The 19,108-nt window shown below is 35.7% G+C and overlaps 4 protein-coding genes across 5 annotated transcripts in view; 2 read left to right on the forward strand and 2 right to left on the reverse strand.

Moving 5' to 3' along the window:
• Nucleotides 1-3,894: 3,894 nt before the first annotated feature.
• LOC137028143 (type-4 ice-structuring protein LS-12-like) lies at nucleotides 3,895-6,319 on the reverse strand. Its single transcript, XM_067396907.1, has 5 exons — nucleotides 6,300-6,319; nucleotides 4,814-4,918; nucleotides 4,623-4,692; nucleotides 4,229-4,355; nucleotides 3,895-4,127 (listed from the first exon to the last, which is right to left on the reverse strand). Exons 3-5 carry the CDS (start codon nucleotides 4,666-4,668, stop codon nucleotides 3,908-3,910), a joined length of 393 nt encoding a protein of 130 aa, XP_067253008.1. The 5' UTR covers nucleotides 4,669-4,692; nucleotides 4,814-4,918; nucleotides 6,300-6,319; the 3' UTR covers nucleotides 3,895-3,907.
• Nucleotides 6,320-6,927: 608 nt separating this feature from the next.
• LOC137028153 (type-4 ice-structuring protein LS-12-like) lies at nucleotides 6,928-7,860 on the reverse strand. The gene is made up of 4 exons (XM_067396919.1): nucleotides 7,835-7,860; nucleotides 7,644-7,713; nucleotides 7,258-7,384; nucleotides 6,928-7,156 (listed from the first exon to the last, which is right to left on the reverse strand). Exons 2-4 carry the CDS (start codon nucleotides 7,687-7,689, stop codon nucleotides 6,937-6,939), a joined length of 393 nt encoding a protein of 130 aa, XP_067253020.1. The 5' UTR covers nucleotides 7,690-7,713; nucleotides 7,835-7,860; the 3' UTR covers nucleotides 6,928-6,936.
• Nucleotides 7,861-11,325: 3,465 nt separating this feature from the next.
• Nucleotides 11,326-17,381, forward strand: rbm8a (RNA binding motif protein 8A). Its single transcript, XM_067396930.1, has 6 exons — nucleotides 11,326-11,450; nucleotides 11,927-11,986; nucleotides 12,067-12,144; nucleotides 12,443-12,579; nucleotides 16,448-16,584; nucleotides 16,746-17,381. The coding sequence occupies exons 1-6, from the start codon at nucleotides 11,345-11,347 to the stop codon at nucleotides 16,789-16,791; spliced, it is 564 nt and encodes a 187-aa protein (XP_067253031.1). The 5' UTR covers nucleotides 11,326-11,344; the 3' UTR covers nucleotides 16,792-17,381.
• A 769-nt stretch (nucleotides 17,382-18,150) lies between these two features.
• Nucleotides 18,151-19,108, forward strand: part of otud7b (OTU deubiquitinase 7B) — a 32,836-nt gene continuing 31,878 nt past the window's right edge. For both annotated transcript variants that reach the window (XM_067410785.1, XM_067410786.1), the window contains exon 1: nucleotides 18,151-18,346. The gene's annotated coding sequence lies outside the window, so the exon portion shown is untranslated. The remainder of the gene's footprint in view (nucleotides 18,347-19,108) is intronic.

Here is a 19,108-nt window from a genome sequence, read left to right on the forward strand (position 1 = left end):
AAGTGTAGTGTTAAAAAATACTGTGAATTTGCTCGGCCGCCATGACAGTGATTGTGAGAGTGATACAAACGGTGAAAAGGTAGTATCACTAGAATATTGCACGACACTCAGCCAATCAGATTCAAGAATCCGAAAGAACTGTTGTATAAGTATAAACATTATATATATATATATATATATATATTTATATTTATATTTATATAGTAGTTTCAGTCCATTGGTATAATAACAATATATTGTCGGTGACACCAAAACAATATCCCATAATCATAATCTCATTGATCAGGAAAAATAAACATTAGAAATCTCACTGCAGTGTAAATAAAACCTGGATTATAGATATGCAATAGGTGAAAGTTAAATTTATTTACATGACTTTGTAAAAAAACAAAAAAAAGCAATTGCAGTTTATTATTATTATTATTATTATATAATTGCAAGATCACCTAAAATGTCACTAAAAGCACCAAAGAGTTTTCCTAAAACAGAAGATGATCTACACCACTATTTAGTTCAGTTTAGTAATTCAAGTTTAATTTGTATGGCACTGCTCCTTTTAGCCCAAAAAAACGGCCTTTGGTTTCGAAGGAGGCCATTGTATCTCCTCCATCGCCTAGCAACTATCACCAAGGCCAGCGCCTCATTGTTGCTGAGGCAAAGCGCTGCATGCACTGCATTGTCTGTATACAGATTCATCTGTACGCTTACATTACTCTATATTTCACTGAAATGCACTTAATGTTCAGGCATGTTAAAAACATGGGGATAAATAATGATTAAAAAGAAAAAATCCAATAGTTCAGCTCACATATGTGAATGATCAAATGCATGGATGTGCACTGAGGAAAGCTCTTTAAAGAAGACTCTAGCCTATGGAACAGATGAACTTACATACACTGGTAACAGAGGGCGGGACTTTTACTCTGAAAAGATTTTCAAGTAAAATTTCGCTGACGTCATTTTTACACAATATCCTTGAATAGCACCTGTGTGAAAGGGGGGGTTGTCTGTCTGTCAGCTTTGAGTAAAAAACATAACCCATGTCTGCAAAACCTACCCATTAGTATATCCACTGCTGACCAGAGACGCAGAGCTTTCCTTGTGCCCGGGGCCCTTCAGGACCGGCCGCTTTTAAAGAGACGAGCCTCCTCAGGAACCTCAGACTCTGGACCATTGGTCCTAGTCCTTCCAAATCAAACCTGTAGTTTTGTTCCCCAAATTTTCAGCTAAAGCACCTTGGAGTTTGTATCAGTACTCCATTCATCTGGCCTCTGTTTTATTTTCAAGTGCCGCCGAGACTCCAATTATCAGCGGGAGGCTTATTTTTCCTCCTCTTCTTTTTTCTTTTCCTATTTTTCTTTCTTTTTCGTCAAAGGCAAGCCCTTTTGACTATAAACTGATTCCTTTGAGAGACACACAATGGCTGTTCGTGGTGAGTACCAAGAGTTTTATGTTATCTCATGTTGTTGTGATGTGAGAATGGTGATGTGCACGAACATACCTGGATATATACGCTTTGTTTGAGATCGATTCTTAATTTGAATTCATCCGTTTTTGATCCACTCTTTTAGGTACCCGGCTCTTAAGGACTTTAAATGTGTATTTCAGAACATATGGACCAAGTTAAGGTAGAGACAGAAAAGGAGTTTTCTACAATCTCTCACTTGTGCGTCAGGAATTGACATGAATGTCCCTATACAGTACATCATTCTGCTAAGTTTTTATCAATTTAGAGGTAGAAAAATGCAATTTTTGTAGAAGAAAAGGACTTTAAAGGCTTCTGTCAGGCGCTTCATATATATAGAACCTTTTTTGGGTTCCCATCATTGGATCATTGGTTTTAATGGATTTAATTTTAAATACATTTTATGAATTAAGCACCTCATAAACATACTTTATCACTATAAAATTTTTTTTTTAATAATTTGGCATAAAGTGTTCTTTAAAAATGAGTCAAGAAACTTAGGGTTCTGTATAGAACCCATTGAACCTTTTTTTCTAAGAGTGGAACTACTTTTTGAGATGCTGAACGTTACATTTTACTGGTAATATTTTATATATATATATATATATATATATATATATATATATATAGATAGATATATATATATTTATATTAAAGTCCTTTGCTTTATTCAGCATTGTCAAATGGCTCTGGTAATTGGCATTTGGCATTGAATTTCAAAGAATTTCAAAGCTCGCTGTAGTTTATTTATCTCACTGTACAAGGAGAAGGTCAGTGCGGACTGACAGCGTGTCCCTCAAGCCCGTGTGACCTTCAGATGAAATATTACATGGTAGTGGTGATGTGAGGTGACGGCGGACAAATGATTGCTTCATAATGAGTTAAAACCCTGACAGATGTATAAAAAAACATTTGTGCTCAGATGAGATAGTGACTGCAGTCTGCAGGCCATTGACAGAAAGAAGATGCAAATAAAATCACGACCGGAGAGTTTGAACATGAATTTTTCTCAAGAATTATGTTTTGTAAGCTCTGATATCTATAATGCATGCCTCTTCTAGTGGATGCGTTTTTGACCATTTTTGGTGATAATACCAGCTTCTTCTGTGGTTTGAGATGTTTTGATGAAGTCTATTGCAGTGTGGAAGACTAGTGATTTTGTTGTTTTTATTATCTAAGAAGACAACAAGTCATAGTCTACCTCACGGCTCTGAGATGAATGTCTTCAGTGCACACAGAAAATAACCCTAGTTTATTTATTTACACTGCCCTCTGCTGCCAAACCATATGTCTGACATGCACTGAGAATATTCATTTGGAAATAAATTTGCACAAATTTCATTGTGTGGGTATTTTAGATGTCTGTGAATGTGCGTTGTATGTTTTATTCAGGGTAGCTGAACTATAACAGTGTTTCTGTCATTTTATATTCTCATATTTTATATTTTATTTATTCTCATTTTATATTTTCAAATATCAATATATTGCTTTGTGGTAAAACCAAGAAAAGAACTGGTTAGAGAAAATGGCAAACCTGAGCCCTTCTCTGAAATGTTTTTATAACATTATTTTATTTTTCTCATTTTTTTTTTGTCATGTCTTCAAGAATTCTAATATTTTGTGATTTTTTTTTTTTTTTTTCAATGTTCTATTTTTAAAAAATATATATATAAGTTCAGATATTTCAGACACAACATGGCAAATTTAATTGATTTTTGCACCATTAAAATATATAATTTAGGAATTTCTTTCTACTTTTGTGTAAAAAAAACATCTGTTGATATTGATGCATCACTGATTCTTGAGACGTGGCACAATGTCCCACAATTTTATTTGCTATTAGGCTAAAATAGCAACATTTCTACTTTAAAATTAATCGTAACAACACCGTTTCATTTATTTTTTTATGTATTTAATAAAATGTATGACATCGTCACTCATTCAGAACCACCTGTCCTCAATGATTAAATCAATATTAAATATAGATGCAAATACATAAAATCATAAAAAAGAATTATAAACATTGCTACTATAAGAAAGGGTAAATATGCCTAATTATACGAATCTATGTCCTTACTTTTTAAGAACACATTTAAAATATCAGGTCAATTAAACACAATCTTCATCCTTATTGTTTTTATCTTCCATCACATTTTTAAAAGTAATTATTTAAAATAATTTCAAATATTTTCTCTCGCACAACTATAATTTGTCAACGTGAAAATGTGTGGATTTTTACATGATTTTCCTAATTTTAGAGAAGCCCTAAAACAAAATGGCGACTTCATTTATTACATGTGAGATGTGCACTGAAAAACACTTTTTGAGAAAATGGAAGGAGGAGATAGTACAGTGTCCTTTGAATCCCTTTTATTATTTTAAATATACATAAAGAGACCAAAATGAAAGAAAAATGAGCAATGGTTGGTGATTTCTTTGGGTCTACTGAGGCGGCAGGATGGCTTTGGTCTTGTCAGCCACAAACTTGAGGACGTCTTCAACGTGGGTCTGGACCATGCCGGCCAGGGGGGCGACCTGAGCCTGGACGGAGGCGGCCAGAGGCTTGATGTGCTCTTCAATGTTGCTGGAGAGGGGCTTCAGCTGCTCCTGGAGCTTCTCGACCATGGGCTGGAGCTGGGCTCTGCTCTGCTCGAGGTAAGCGCTGGAACACAAACCAAAGAGAATTCATTAATAACATAAATTAAATTGGATCATAATTGTGTTGATCATTTAAGTTCACAGTTAAGATGATGATGGACGTACTTTGCCTTGTTGGCCAGCTCAGGGCCCTCGACGTTCTTCAGATTGTCCACGAGGTCCTGGAAGTACTTGGCGATCTTGTCCAGCTCAGCAGGAGCGTCTCTCTTGACCAGAGATACTGACTCAGAGCCTGGAGCATTAACAGAGATGATTGATCAATACAGTCTTACATCTTCAATGGCATTACTCTCAGCTGCTCAAGCTAAATCAGGTGAAAGACTCTATGGCTTTTACTGTACGTTTCTACAGGACATTTGTTGTGTTAAGTACTTTACAGAGTAAAGATAAAATATCCACCACACATACTGTGTCTCTTTAACCCCTAGACCAACTGAGTTGCCATATTACATACACAAAATACAACATATTGAGAGCATCACAAGATTTAAAGTCTCACCAATGGCCAGAGCAACAACAAGGACGGCGATGAGGGAGAATTTCATGGCTGCAGTTTGGCCGAGAGTTGCCTGGACAGACAGAGACAATAATTCATTTCAGTTTCTGGTCAGATTTCTCCTCGTAGATTTTCAGTAAGAATCAACAGCAGAGCTCGACATGACCATAGATGTAATGTAGGTGTAATCTTACCTTATGTCCAGGGGTTCTTAGACCTGATGGTGTGTTCTCTAAGAATCCATGGGTTTTTATAGTCCCAGGACACTGGGATTCCACCCGTACAAAGGGTGATCTGTGCTGATGAAATCATCCATACACACTGAACCTTTAGGCTTTACCTGACACTGAAGTGATTCAATCAAAGTTCAACAGTAATCTGTGTTTGTGCTTAATTAGTGCATTGTTCTGGTGTTTCAGTCACATGATGACGTAATCAGTGCAGTGCTTTTGTGAGTACAGAAATAATGCAGGGCTTATTTACAAATCCGTATGTAGACTGAAATGAATGTGTTTCTGTCTGTTCAAGCACTGAAAATACTGTTTTAGAATTTGATTTAAATAAATGTATACCCCAACTTGCTTGTGTAGTCATTTCTTTGACTGTGAGATCATGTGTTATATTTAGTTTTTATGTCTGAACTATGTCCATATATATCCGCTTTTACTTAAATGTTACTTTAATGTCTTTTATTGTATGAAACTGTCTCGTTAATGTTTTTGAGTCTGATCTAGCATGTATAAAATATTTTAATGCAGTAAAATTATAGAATGAAAGCAGACTGAGTGACGCATAGCAAACCTTTGTTTCCGAGAAATGCTGTTTTGTTTTAATAACTTCATTCCATTGCTTTTATTCTTTGTCATTTGACATTGGAATACAACAACAAGAACTTAGAGAAGCTAACTTAAAATGACAAAAATCTAAATTATATTTGTTTTCTATTAATTTGTTTTTTTTTTTTTTTTGTATTAGGCTTACAGCATTAGAATTGGAAAGTGATAATTGCCTTTTCTGTTTTCATATTATAGCTAAAAATAAATGAATTTCAACATGAGTTTAAAATGGAATTTAATTTAACAAAATTATCTGACTATATGAACGGCAAAAAACCTGTTCTTGAGCATGAGTCAGGAACACACTCATTGTTGCAATGGAGTTCTGATGGGTTTTAGTGTGTTGCTATGAGGTTGCTATGGTGTTCTGGGGACAGTTGCATAAACTGCTAAGAATAGTCTTACAAGTTAGTCATCAAATTTTTTTCTTTAAGACAGTTCATACGTTTATAGAGTTAGTTACATAAAAACAGATTGGTCTAATTTGATACCAAAAAGTAAGACTGACTGCCAGTCTTTACTAACGTATGGAATGCAGAAAATGTCCAAAACATGGTTAATACGACTAAAGTCCTGGGTATACCTTAGATTTTTTACGCATACGCTAGTAGGCGCACAGTCGAACCGAACGCACAGCCTTGCAAAGTATTCATTTGACTCGTACGCATACACGGTGTTCGACGCATGCGCAGTTTTGAACAATCTCTCGCAACCCATGTAAACAACTTTGTATTCTTTCATGCTAGAGTTGTTAAAATGAGGGTACTTTCTAACCTCTTCGCACAGTCAATCTCTCGTCTTTTGTGCTGTATGAGTTCTGTTTGAGCAGTTTTTCTTTGACTACCTTGTGAATCGACGCCTCCAGGGCATGGTTGCCACCTTGTGGATAAACTAATTTCTGCAAAAAAAATAAAAATTAAATGCGCATGTGTGCATGGTTACAAAAATCCTGCGTTGCGCGTGGAGTCTGCGCGTACTCTTCTGATGACGAAATTCGCGTCACGCGTTACATAAAAACAGATTGGTCTACTTTGATACCAGATACCGCTGACCCTCGCGTACGTGTAAAAAGTGAAGTACACTTTGGGCTTAATAAAACAATTATCTATGTTAAAGCCAGTTGATCCTAGTCAATCAACTGTGACCATCGCGTATTGTAATTTTATGATCGATTATCTTATTTCTAGGATAAAATTTAATGAGGTGGTTGTGTAAAAATTTCATGTCAGACACATGAATAACCAGCCAGCACAGAGTGATCACTTTTTAATCCTTTTTATTATTTCAAACATACCAGCATACATGAAGAGAGCATTCCCTGCCTTTTAGGGAAGCCCTAAAAACAAAATGGCTACTTCATTTAATACATGTGAGAGAAAATGGATAGCTCTGTGACCTTTAAATTCTTTTTATTATTTTAAATATACATAAAGAGACCAAAATGAAAGAAAAATGAGCAATGGTTGGTGATTTCTTTGGGTCTACTGAGGCGGCAGGATGGCTTTGGTCTTGTCAGCCACAAACTTGAGGACATCTTCAACGTGGGTCTGGACCATGCCGGCCAGGGGGGCGACCTGAGCCTGGACGGAGGCGGCCAGAGGCTTGATGTGCTCTTCAATGTTGCTGGAGAGGGGCTTCAGCTGCTCCTGGAGCTTCTCGACCATGGGCTGGAGCTGGGCTCTGCTCTGCTCGAGGTAAGCGCTGGAACACAAACCAAAGAGAATTCATTAATAACATAAATTAAATTGGATCATAATTGTGTTGATCATTTAAGTTCACAGTTAAGATGATGATGGACGTACTTTGCCTTGTTGGCCAGCTCAGGGCCCTCGACGTTCTTCAGATTGTCCACGAGGTCCTGGAAGTACTTGGCGATCTTGTCCAGCTCAGCAGGAGCGTCTCTCTTGACCAGAGATACTGACTCAGAGCCTGGAGCATTAACAGAGATGATTGATCAATACAGTCTTACATCTTCAATGGCATTACTCTCAGCTGCTCAAGCTAAATCAGGTGAAAGACTCTGGCTTTTACTGTACGTTTCTACAGGACATTGTGTTAAGTACTTTACAGAGTAAAGATAAAATATCCACCACATACTGTGTCTCTTTAACCCCTAGACCAACTGAGTTGCCATATTACATACACAAAATATAACATATTGAGAGCATCACAAGATTTAAAGTCTCACCAATGGCCAGAGCAACAACAAGGACGGCGATGAGGGAGAATTTCATGGCTGCAGTTTGGCCGAGAGTTGCCTGGACAGACAGAGACAATAATTCATTTCAGTTTCTGGTCAGATTTCTCCTCGTAGATTTTCAGTAAGAATCAACAGCAGAGCTCGACATGACCATAGATGTAATGTAGGTGTAATCTTACCTTATGTCCAGGGGTTCTTAGACCTGATGGTGTGATGGTGTGTTCTCCCATGAGCCGTGGGTTTTTATAGTCCCAGGACAAGTTCAAAGGGTGATCTGTGCTGATGAAATCATCCATACTCACTGAACCTTTAGGCTTTACCTGACACTGAAGTGATTCAATCAAAGTTCAACAGTAATCTCTTTTACTCTTTGTGCTCAAATGATGCATTTTGTGTTTCAAATCACATTATTTTACATGAGAGTGTATAAATATATATATATTATCTATCTTATTATCTAGCATATTACTATATATTGGCTGTTTATTAGTACTTATAAAGCATATATTAATGCCTTATTCTGCATGACCTTATTCTACATTCTTAATCCTACCCAATACCTGAACTTAACAACTACCTTACTAACTATTAATAAGCAGTAATTAGGAGTTTATTGAGGAAAAGGTCATAGTTAATAGTGAATATGTGTTCCCCACACTAAAGTGTTAATTTTATTATATGGAAACAGCTTAAAAGGTGAGCTAATGGATTGTCTTTCTTTTTCAGTTCAATGCCCACATGAAATATTATTATACCTGGTGTCTTGAGGTTTCTAAAACATTATAAAACATCTAAAACATTCTGAGCTGGTATTTCCCCCTTATGCTTTGACTTACACGTCAACACAGACCAGCTCAGCCGTTAATCTATCACAAACTGATTGGGTTTATCTAAGAGTTCAGAGTGGGGAAAATATACAGTCAGGTATTCTTGGTTATCTTGTCCCCTTATTTTGTCATATAATGCGACTACTGGAGTCCAACGTTAGAAACGAGCGCTGAACTTTAGACTCAAAGAACAGATGGTTTTGAAGTGGGCCTTGTTTAACCCACAGCACAGCATTGCCCTCAGGCAATGGAAAGTTTTCTTAAGACCTATGTTTAGTAAATTTTTCTTTAAATGATTACAACTAATTAGAAAGGTCGAGATTTAAAGGTGGGACGTCCTGTTCTGACACATGGTCACAGGAGCACATGGTGTGAGAAGAAAGCAATATTATTTGCTTTAGTAATCTTATTTAAAACGACATGAACTGTACATAAAAAAATGTGTGTGTGTGTGTATGAAGGTGTAGAGAAGCCTTTTTTCAGGTTTTATGAAGTTTTTTTTTTTTATTTTGCATGTTAAGTAATTCAGTTTCTCTTTTTGTTGCCTCAGGGCAACTTTGTGTGATAAGGGGTACTTTTCAAGGATGTTTTGGGCAATACCTCACATTGGCAACAATGTATTATAAGAATGGAAGATACAGAGTTCTCATGTGCAAAAATTGTAACATACACCACTATGTCTCAGCAGAGAAGAAGTGCTTTTTGAAGTTTTGTACAGAGTGAAATCTTATTACATGAAGTACATTATATGGCAGCACACTACATGATACAGATCTATGCATGTATCAAATTCAATATATCAATGTCTTTCAAGTGTTTTCCCCTTTTTACTTAATGATTTCTTGAAATTTTTTTATTTTTTTTTTATAAATAAAATGTTCCCAAATGTACAGAAGAGAATTAGGGCCAAGCAATAATAAAAAAATTAAAACCATCTCGAGATTAAAGTTGTTAAATTTCGAGAAAAAAGTCGAAATAAAATGTTGAGAATAAACTCATTAAATAATGAGAAAAATTTTAAATTACGAGAACAAATTTGTTAAATTATGAGAAAAAACTTAAATTTCGAGAAAAAAGTTGAGATAAAATGTTGAGAATAAAGTCATAATTAAATGAGTTTATTCACAACATTTTATCTCAACATTTTATCTCAACTTTTTTCTCAAAATTTAACATTTTTCTCATAATTTAATGAATGTTCTCGTAATTTAACGACTTTTTCTCGTAATTTAACAAGTTTATTCTCAACATTTTATCTAGACTTTTTTCTTGAAATTTAACGAGTTTTTTTCTCGTAATTTAACGAATTTGTTCTCGTAATTTAACGACTTTTTTCTTGTAATTTAATGACTTTATTCTCAACATTTTATCTCGATTTTTTTCTCGAAATTTAACGAGTTTTTTTCTCATAATTTAACGAGTTTATTCTCAACATTTTATCTCGACTTTTTTCTCAAAATTTAACGACATTTTTCTCATAATTTAACAAATTTGTTCTCGTAATTTAATGAGTTTATTCTCAACATTTTATCTCAATTTTTTTCTCGAAATTTAATGATTTTTTTCTCGTAAGTTAACGAGTTTATTCTCTACATTTTATCTCGACTTTTTTCTCGAAATTTAACAACATTTTTCTCATAATTTAACAAATTTGTTCTCGTAATTTAATGACTTTTTTCTCGTAATTTAATGACTTTATTCTCAACATTTTATCTCAACTTTTTTCTCAAAATTTAACATTTTTCTCATAATTTAATGAATGTTCTCGTAATTTAACGACTTTTTCTCGTAATTTAACAAGTTTATTCTCAACATTTTATCTAGACTTTTTTCTTGAAATTTAACGAGTTTTTTTCTCGTAATTTAACGAATTTGTTCTCGTAATTTAACAACTTTTTTCTTGTAATTTAATGACTTTATTCTCAACATTTTATCTCGATTTTTTTCTCGAAATTTAACGAGTTTTTTTCTCATAATTTAACGAGTTTATTCTCAACATTTTATCTCGACTTTTTTCTCAAAATTTAACGACATTTTTCTCATAATTTAACAAATTTGTTCTCGTAATTTAATGAGTTTATTCTCAACATTTTATCTAAATTTTTTTCTCGAAATTTAATGAGTTTTTTCTCGTAAGTTAACGAGTTTATTCTCTACATTTTATCTAAATTTTTTTCTCGAAATTTAACATTTTTCTCATAATTTAACAAATTTGTTCTCGTAATTTAATGACTTTATTCTCAACATTTTATCTCAAATTTAGCAACTTTAATCTCGAGATGGTTTTATTTTTTTATTATTGCTTGGCCCTAATCCTCTTCCATACTAATGAACCCAAAATTTTTTTTTTTTTTTTCATGTGCCATCAACATGTGTGCAGTAGAGGGTTAAGGTAGATTTATAGAATAATATCATGACTTTATTAATACTTTACCAGTTCATTGTCATCAGGATTGTTTAAAATGTGTTAATGAGGATCATAAACGATTTCATTGAATTAATCTTTTTATAATTTGGCTAAATAAAAAGTGTCAGTAGCCTAACAGAGACTCTGTAAATAAAGAAAACACTAAGATGTTAACACATTTGATCTGTATGTGTAGCCTATTATTTATGTACTTTAATTTACTGTTTTTTTTTTTTTTTGTTGTTGTTGTTGTTTTTTTTTATAAAATGTTTAATTCCTGGCCTTTTTTTTTAATTGTTTGTTATTTATATTGGGTTATTATTATATAAAATTCAGAGAGGGAGTGTCCTCCAATACGCTACGACCTTCTCCGAAACAATAGATGGCGAAGTACTCGAGCAGCATGTGACGCAGAGAAGACGAACAAGACGCGTGTCGCAGTGAGTGTTCTGCGCATGCTCGCGACGCATTCTCGTTCACTCACAAGCAGCATCATGGCGGACGTACTGGATCTTCATGAAGCGGGGGGTGAAGACTTTCCTATGGACGAGGATGGCGACGGTACAATGTTTATCTATATTCAAACAGTCCATACACAGTATTATTTTTTAAATTATCTAAAACCACCTGTTTATTTGTGTTGAATGTGTGTAAAGTTAATACTCGTGTTTATGCCCGGCGGGCCTAGTCATATTAGCACACGTGCTAATAGTTAGCTAATTCAAACGAATCGCGCGCTGTAGTGATTCTGCTTAATTTTGTTGCCTTGCTTAATTGTTTTTTTTTTTTACGTTTTACATGTTTCCATGTTTACCGTATCTAAAAAGAAAAAAAGCATTGTTTGGTCATTAAGGTTACAGGCTCAGATGTAACGTTACAAGTTCAACATCAGCGTTTGTATTAATTGATTAGTATTCGTGTGAATCTTCTATTAGTTTATATTTATATAGTTATCTTCAAAAAAGGTTCACGCCGATGTTGTTAATACTTTTGAAAACATTGTAAGAGTGATAATTTTTCTTTTGTTCACCTTACAGAGAGCATTCACAAGTTAAAAGAGAAAGCCAAGAAGAGGAAGGGTCGTGGGTTTGGATCAGGTAAGTCACCTCATCTCTACTCTTGTGTTTTATGCATTTTAATTAGTAGTGCTAATGATGTTTGCTGCTTTATTTCACAGAGGAAGGAGCAAGATCCAGAGTCAGAGAGGACTATGACACAGTAGAACAGGATGGAGATGAGCCTGGCCCTCAGAGATGTAAGTGTAACTTGCAGAACTATAAATCACATGCAAGTGGATAATGCAAATCACAGAATATCAATATTTGATGGTAATGTGGCATATCAGCATCTGACATCTCTTGCTTGACTTTTGTGACCTCATGATAGAAATTATACAGTCCAATATGTTAAAAGAGAAGAATTTATAGGCATGGATAGTTGCTGGTTTAACCACGGCTGACGGTGTTTGGTCACTTATGGTTGCAGCTGGAAGAGAGAACTTTTATGGCTTGTAGTTTTTGAACTGTTTTTGATGTGTTTTGGTGTCATTTCAGCTGTTGAAGGATGGATTCTGTTTGTGACTGGTGTACATGAGGAGGCGACAGAAGAGGATGTCCATGACAAGTTTGCAGAGTTTGGAGAAATCAAGAACCTGCATTTAAATTTGGACAGAAGAACTGGTTACCTTAAGGTTAGTTTTTTTTTTTTTTTTAATGCAAAAATTGACTGCTTTTTTGTTTTGCACTATTTATTTGTAACTTTTTTATGAGAGCTTAAGAGTGTGTGTGTGTGTGTGTGTATGTATATGTATGTGTGTGTGTGTATATAATATATATATATATATATATATATATATATATATATATATATATATATATATATTTTTTTTTTTTTATTTTTTTTTTTTTTTTTTTTATTAGGGTTGCATGACTACTGATTTCTGCTAGTCGATTTCTTATCAAAACAATACTCGAGTTACTCGACTACTCATGGTTCATGCTACTGTAAATTAAAAGACATGAAATAGTTCTTATCAATACATTTTTATTAATTCATAGCCTAATGCAACAATTAAACTCTCAAAACATTAATTACGACATTATTAATTTTCATGTAAAAGAGTAAAGCCAAATAAATAGCTGCACATTTTAATCCTAACATTTGCATCGTATATGCAAATTATATGTGCATGGCTGCATGCATACAGTAATTTAATAATAACTTATAATGATAGTTATATGGTTTATAGACTAACACAAGTCATCACCGCTATCGTCCTATCGCCACACGCAGGCTTTGGTCGAGCTCATGGATCGCTAGTTTGTATTTAGAAATAGAAGCGCATAGAGAGAGAGATCAGTAGTGAGGGAGTAGTTCTTGCCTTTCATTTCAGACGCAATGTCCGCTTTTAGAGTCGTAGAGAATTCATCAATGCTCGTTTGCTTCGTGGTGTGCGTATCACTAACATTTGCCTTTGTTGTTGGATGATTCAATCGTAGGTAGTTGTGCATAGCTGTCGTACTGCTGTTGTATTTTAAAGTAGTCTTACAGAGCTGGCAAATTAAAATATTTTTGTCATCCTTGATGAAATGCTTCCACGCATCTGATGCGTGATGTCTGTTGGTGACGTTCACGTTTGGAATTAATTTATGGTTAATGCATGCTCGAGTAGTCGATTGTTTCCGACAGCACCGACTAGTGGTTGAAGTAGTCGATCTCTCAACTACTGGACTAGTCTGTGGTACAGTGATAGATTGCCAACTGTGCAATAAGTTAATTTGTGAAATTTCCTCACTACTAAATATTCCACGGTCAACTGTTAGTGGCATCAAAACAAAGTGGAAGCAATTGGGAATCACAGAGCAGGGTCAGCACACGCTGAGGCACACAGCGTGCAGAAGTCGCCAACTTTCTGCAGAGTCAATAGCTACAGACCTCCAAACTTCGTGTGGCCTTCAGATTAGCTCAAGAACAGTGTGTAGAGAGCTTCATGGAATGGGTTTCCATGGCCGAGCAGCTGCATCCAAGCCTTACATCACCAAGTGCAATGCAAAGCGTCGGATGCAGTGGTGTAAAGCACGCCGACACTGGACTCTAGAGCAGTGGAGATGTGTTCTCTGGAGTGACCAATCATGCTTCTCTGTCTGCCATTCTGATGGACGAGTCTGGGTTTGGTGGTTGCCAGGAGAACGGTATTTGCCTGACTGCATTGAGCCAAGTGTAAATTTGGTGGAGGGGGATTATGGTGTGGGGTTGATTTTCAGGGGTTGGGCTTTGCCTCTTAGTTCCAGTAAAAGGAACTCTTAATGGTTCAGCAAACCAAGACATTTTGGACAATTTCATGCTCCCAACTTTGTGGGAACAGTTTGGGGATGGCCCCTTCCTGTTCCAACATGACAGCACCACTGCACGAAGCAAGCTCCATAACGACATAGATGAGAGAGTTTGGTGTGGAGGAACTTGATTGACCTCAACCCGATAGAACAGCTTTGGGATGAATTAGAGCGGAGACTGTGAGCCAGGCCTTCTCGCCAACATCACTGCCTGACCTCACAAATGCTCTTCTAGAAGAATGGTCAAATTTCCATAAACACACTCCTAAACCTTGTGGAAAGCCTTGCCAGAAGAATTGAAGCTGTTATAGCTGCAAAGGGTGGGAGATATATATTATTATTATTATTATTATTATTATATTATATGTGAATAAGACTGAGATAATACATCTAAATGGATATATACAAAATATTTTTTTCATATAAATGACAGGTACAGGCTTTTGTCCACCAGATGGCAGTGTTTAAAACAGAACACAATCAGATTTTTTTTCTCATCTTGACCATCTTTTAACAGTGTTTAATGTGATCATCTTGCTGCTTTCTTGTGCTTAAAGGGATAGTTCACCCAAAAATGAAAATTTTATGTTTATCTGCTTACCCCCAGGGCATCCAAGATGTAGATGACTTTTTTTTCTTCAGTCGAACGCAAATTATGATTTTTAACTGCAACCGCTGCCTTCTGTCAGTCAAATAATAGCAGTGATTGGGAACTTGAACAATAAGAGTCGAAAAAACTTCCATAGACAAATCCAAATTAAACCCTGTGGCTCGTGACGGCACATTGATGTCCTTAGACACGAAATGAACGGTTTGTGCGAGAAACCGAACATTATTTATATAATTTTTTACCTCTAATACACCACTATGTCCAACTTCGTTCAGCTTCCGGCTAGTGAGGTCTGATCGCGCTCTGACAACGGAAGTGATGTCTCGCGCTCATTGAAGTATATTGACATCACTTCCGTCATCAGAACGTGTTTTTTGACCTCACTAACAGGAAGCTGAACGAAGTTGGACATAGTGGTGTATTAGAGGTAAAAATTATATAAATACTGTTCGGTTTCTCGCACAAACCGATCGTTTCGTGTCTTAGGACATTAATGTGTCGTCACGAGCCGCAGGTTTTAATTTTGATTTGTCTATGCAAGTTTTATTTACTGTTATAGTTGACGTTCTCATCTACTGCTATTATTTGACTGACAGACGGCAGCAGTTGCAGTTAAAAATCATAATTTGCGTTTGACTGAAGAAAAAGTCACCTACATCTTGGATGCACTGGGGGTAAGCAGATAAACATCAAATTTTCATTTTTGGGTGAACTATCGCTTTAAGTATTCCAATAGATGTTGTGGACAATGTTCAGAACCTTATTTTCCATAAGGGAGATTTCTTTTAGGGTAGTTAGTGTATGGTAAGGTTGCAGCAGCTTTACATGTAGTCTCAGATGTAACGCCCACAGAAGTTTCAAAGTCGTCATCTGATTTCCAGGAGATGTGTTATTGATTTTACATTTCCATTGATTTTACATTTCCACTTCTCTAAACATTGTGGAACAAAACGAACTGTGATTGGTTGCCTTACATGTCGTTCAGACATCCTCTTGGGTGTTCCTTGGTCAAAGAAAGCTGCGACGTTCTGGCTACACGAGACTAATTTTCATGTGACTAATGATGTGCATTTTCAGTTGTTTGTCTGCTCAAGGACTTCTGATAAACAAAAGTGAATTCCATTAACATTTGTTTTTTTTTTTTTACTTTAATGTGCACATGTGACAGAGTTCTTTGTTCAATGCAACACATAAGTCATCTAAAATAGTGTATTATTTTACAAAATAATTACAAATTTCAACTGTGGTGTCCTGGTCCATGAGGTTGTGATCCATCTAGTTGATCACAAGATGCTCTATATGCAGTGTGATTTTGAACATTTTGGCTATTGCATTTTATTTGTTTTCATTGATTTTTATTTTATGCATGTCGATCAGCCATTGAGAAACCCATACTGGTGGATCCTCACATTTGGGCCTGTTTTTATCTAGAAGATTTGTTTTCTCAGGTCAAGCTGACACATGTTAATGCACAAAATGTTTAGTTTGGCCAAAGAATGTGAAAGACAGTTGTGGATCCAGTCAACCCGATGGAGAAACGTCTTTTTGAGGGCTTCATGTGTTGTTTGAAACATTATCTGGCAAATAATGTGCAAACTTGTTTTTTTTTTATATAGGGCTATGCACTGGTGGAGTACGAGACTTACAAAGAAGCCCAGGCTGCGATGGAAGGGCTGAATGGACAAGATCTTATGGGGCAACCAATCAGTGTTGACTGGTGCTTTGTAAGGGGACCGCCGAAGAGCAAGAGGAGGTGAGTTAGTTTCTCATTGTCAGTTTGACTGAATTTAAATACTGACTGTTTCACTCTCTCACACAAACTTTATTTGTAGTGGAAATGTTTCTTCTATTGCATTTGTTAAAGATACAGGTTGTAATACCACATGACTAATGGACCAATGTGCTTTCCTCTAGGGGTGGAAGGAGGCGCAGCAGGAGCCCCGACAGACGGAGACGCTGATTTTCCCCTCGTTTGCCTCCAGTGTCTGTTTCCCAGCCAGTTTGGCATTTATACTTTTTAAGACAGTTTGGAGTCAGATTGAAGTGCGTGTATTTCTTTAAATAAGGATTTTAGTGGTTTTGGAGGGTGTTTTGTTTTTTTTTTTTTTTTTTTTTTTTTTGGTCTTAATTGTTAGTTGTTCAGCAACTGTCTGTAAGTCTTTGTTTTATTAGAGGACAGATGTTGCTGAAGAATACATCTTGAAGCTGTTGGTATTCCAGTTTTTTTTTTTTTTTTTTTTTTTTTTAAAAAGTGACTGTACACTTTAAAATTTATGTAGATTGTCATGTCATTCTCTCATTAAAACCTGTAATGATTAGTGATTTGTATATTTCCAATAAATTAATTTGGATTAAAATCTTTGTTTCCTGCTTTGCATTTGAACCAGTTTGTTTACAGGTTTTACTAAATTTACAAGTTCACCCAAATAAATGCAGTACTAAAATGGTATAAATACAAAAAACTAACCAGAATTACACTATGCCAAATTTTGTGTAAATTTATCATTGAGTTTCATTTGAATTTTTTTTTTTAAACCATACTGTTATGTTCAAATTTCGGCAATGACTTCAATGTGAATCAAATTAAAATTTATGAAAAATGTTTATTTACTGTTTCCTCTGTGTACTTTGACAATTTTTTTTTAAATTAAATAGGCCATAATATGACTGATTTTTATTACGTACATTGTTAGGCATATTAATTATACAAATATTTGATACTAGTTTTACTAGGCAATTACTAGTTGATTTACCTAGTTTTTTATATATATATATATATATATATATATATATATAATTTTTTTTTTTTTTAATAAAGGCAAAATGATTGATACTTATGTCATCGGAACTTGAATTTACCCAGCAGAGCAATATCATATCTCTATTATGAAATGTTTTAAACCACTTGCAGTTTTCCACAGAAAAGATAGGCGTTAACTTGTGACCGCTGAGGTCATGCTGCATGAACGTGGGATTGACCAGACAACATGCTGATGACATTTTTCCAGCATCAGCAAGTTACAATATGACTAAGCCGGTCCCCCTTAAATAATATAGTTGCTTATTGTTTTGTCACAGGTCCGATTTACTTTCATAGGCTCCTCGAACCGATGCCCATCATATGTACTATGTGGTCAACCAACCAGCGTGGAATACTGAGCTCCCACTCTCTTTTCACATTTGCCCTTTTCTGCCCAGAGGCGGGGCTTAATAGGGAACTCCTACCGCTATTGGCTCACGCCTGTGCCCGTCAAACTCAACTCTCTCTCTGATTGGCCCAAACGGTCAGTTGACTTTCCATAGATGGGCGGATTTGTAGCGCCTTGGTTGACATTGTTGTTGTTGTGGGAGTAAGAATGTACTTAGTCGTCAAGTCTTTTTAAGACAACAAGCAAGCCGTATTTTTGACATTTACGCAAAGCTGAATAACATTACCTCCTGAGGAACTGATTTTCTGCGAGAGAAAAGTCCAGAGTGGGAGGAAATGAGAGAGAAATTCCGCGAGGCCGCTCGAGGTAAGCGCGCAACTGCATTAGCTTTAGCTCCGCGAGCCCGAAAAACCCTTACGAGCGTTTTGTAACGGAACCGGGTCGATTTTCCTTAGCGGCTGAGTGCTGTTGATGAAAGTAAACTGTCTGTTATTTCCGCCATATCCGTAGTTTGACATCAAAATATATGCTTTCTTTTGAAAAAAACTGTGTGAAAGTAGAGAGTTAATAAGGGAAAGTTGGCCGTTAGGTCATGTTTTAGGCTGGACACTCTGAGGGGACGGTGAGCGAATGGATGACCCTCATTTAACTGCTGAAACTAGATTAACTAACAGCCACAAACTATAAAAGTTAATTACAAGTCTTGCTAATCGCTTTTAATTGTGTATAACAAGACTTGATCCTCATCTTCTAGACTAACGCAGTATTTATGCCTCAGCAACTTTGAGAGACACTCACTGTCCGCTAGCTGAGCAGCTAACTAACTGGTCAAGCAATGACAGTCTGAAAGAAGGGCAAATTGTGTAGTTTTAAAGGTTTATATATTAGTAAGAACTGTGTTAAAGATTGTTTAAGAAACAGTTATCTGGCAGCCTATGGCTGTGGCCACTCCTTTCAGCCCAGTGACCTTTCATGCTTGTCATGTATGTGTGTTATGTACTGCATCTGCTGACCTGTGTATCACATTTGATTGGCATTTGTTTTATAGACTGTAGCTTATTATATTGTGTACAATGTGTGTCCCATTCTGGTTCATAGTGTATATTATATACAGAATGTTATATGCTG

The sequence above is a fragment of the Chanodichthys erythropterus genome, chromosome 2, assembly GCF_024489055.1.
Source record: "Chanodichthys erythropterus isolate Z2021 chromosome 2, ASM2448905v1, whole genome shotgun sequence".
NCBI classification, from domain to species: domain Eukaryota; kingdom Metazoa; phylum Chordata; class Actinopteri; order Cypriniformes; family Xenocyprididae; genus Chanodichthys; species Chanodichthys erythropterus.

Bases quoted from the DNA above. Each gene is read 5' to 3' on its own strand.
- LOC137028153 (XM_067396919.1), bottom strand. From the start codon at position 7,689: ATGAAATTCTCCCTCATCGCCGTCCTTGTTGTTGCTCTGGCCATTG. The intron at 7,385-7,643 runs GTGAGACTTTAA...TTAATGCTCCAG, and splicing joins TGTTGTTGCTCTGGCCATTG to GCTCTGAGTCAGTATCTCTG. The intron at 7,157-7,257 runs GTACGTCCATCA...TTTGTGTTCCAG, and splicing joins GAGCTGGCCAACAAGGCAAA to CGCTTACCTCGAGCAGAGCA.
- LOC137028143 (XM_067396907.1), bottom strand. From the start codon at position 4,668: ATGAAATTCTCCCTCATCGCCGTCCTTGTTGTTGCTCTGGCCATTG. The intron at 4,356-4,622 runs GTGAGACTTTAA...TTAATGCTCCAG, and splicing joins TGTTGTTGCTCTGGCCATTG to GCTCTGAGTCAGTATCTCTG. The intron at 4,128-4,228 runs GTACGTCCATCA...TTTGTGTTCCAG, and splicing joins GAGCTGGCCAACAAGGCAAA to CGCTTACCTCGAGCAGAGCA.
- rbm8a (XM_067396930.1), top strand. From the start codon at position 11,345: ATGCTCGCGACGCATTCTCGTTCACTCACAAGCAGCATCATGGCGGAC. The intron at 11,987-12,066 runs GTAAGTCACCTC...TTTATTTCACAG, and splicing joins GGGTCGTGGGTTTGGATCAG to AGGAAGGAGCAAGATCCAGA. The intron at 12,580-16,447 runs GTTAGTTTTTTT...TTTTTTATATAG, and splicing joins GAAGAACTGGTTACCTTAAG to GGCTATGCACTGGTGGAGTA.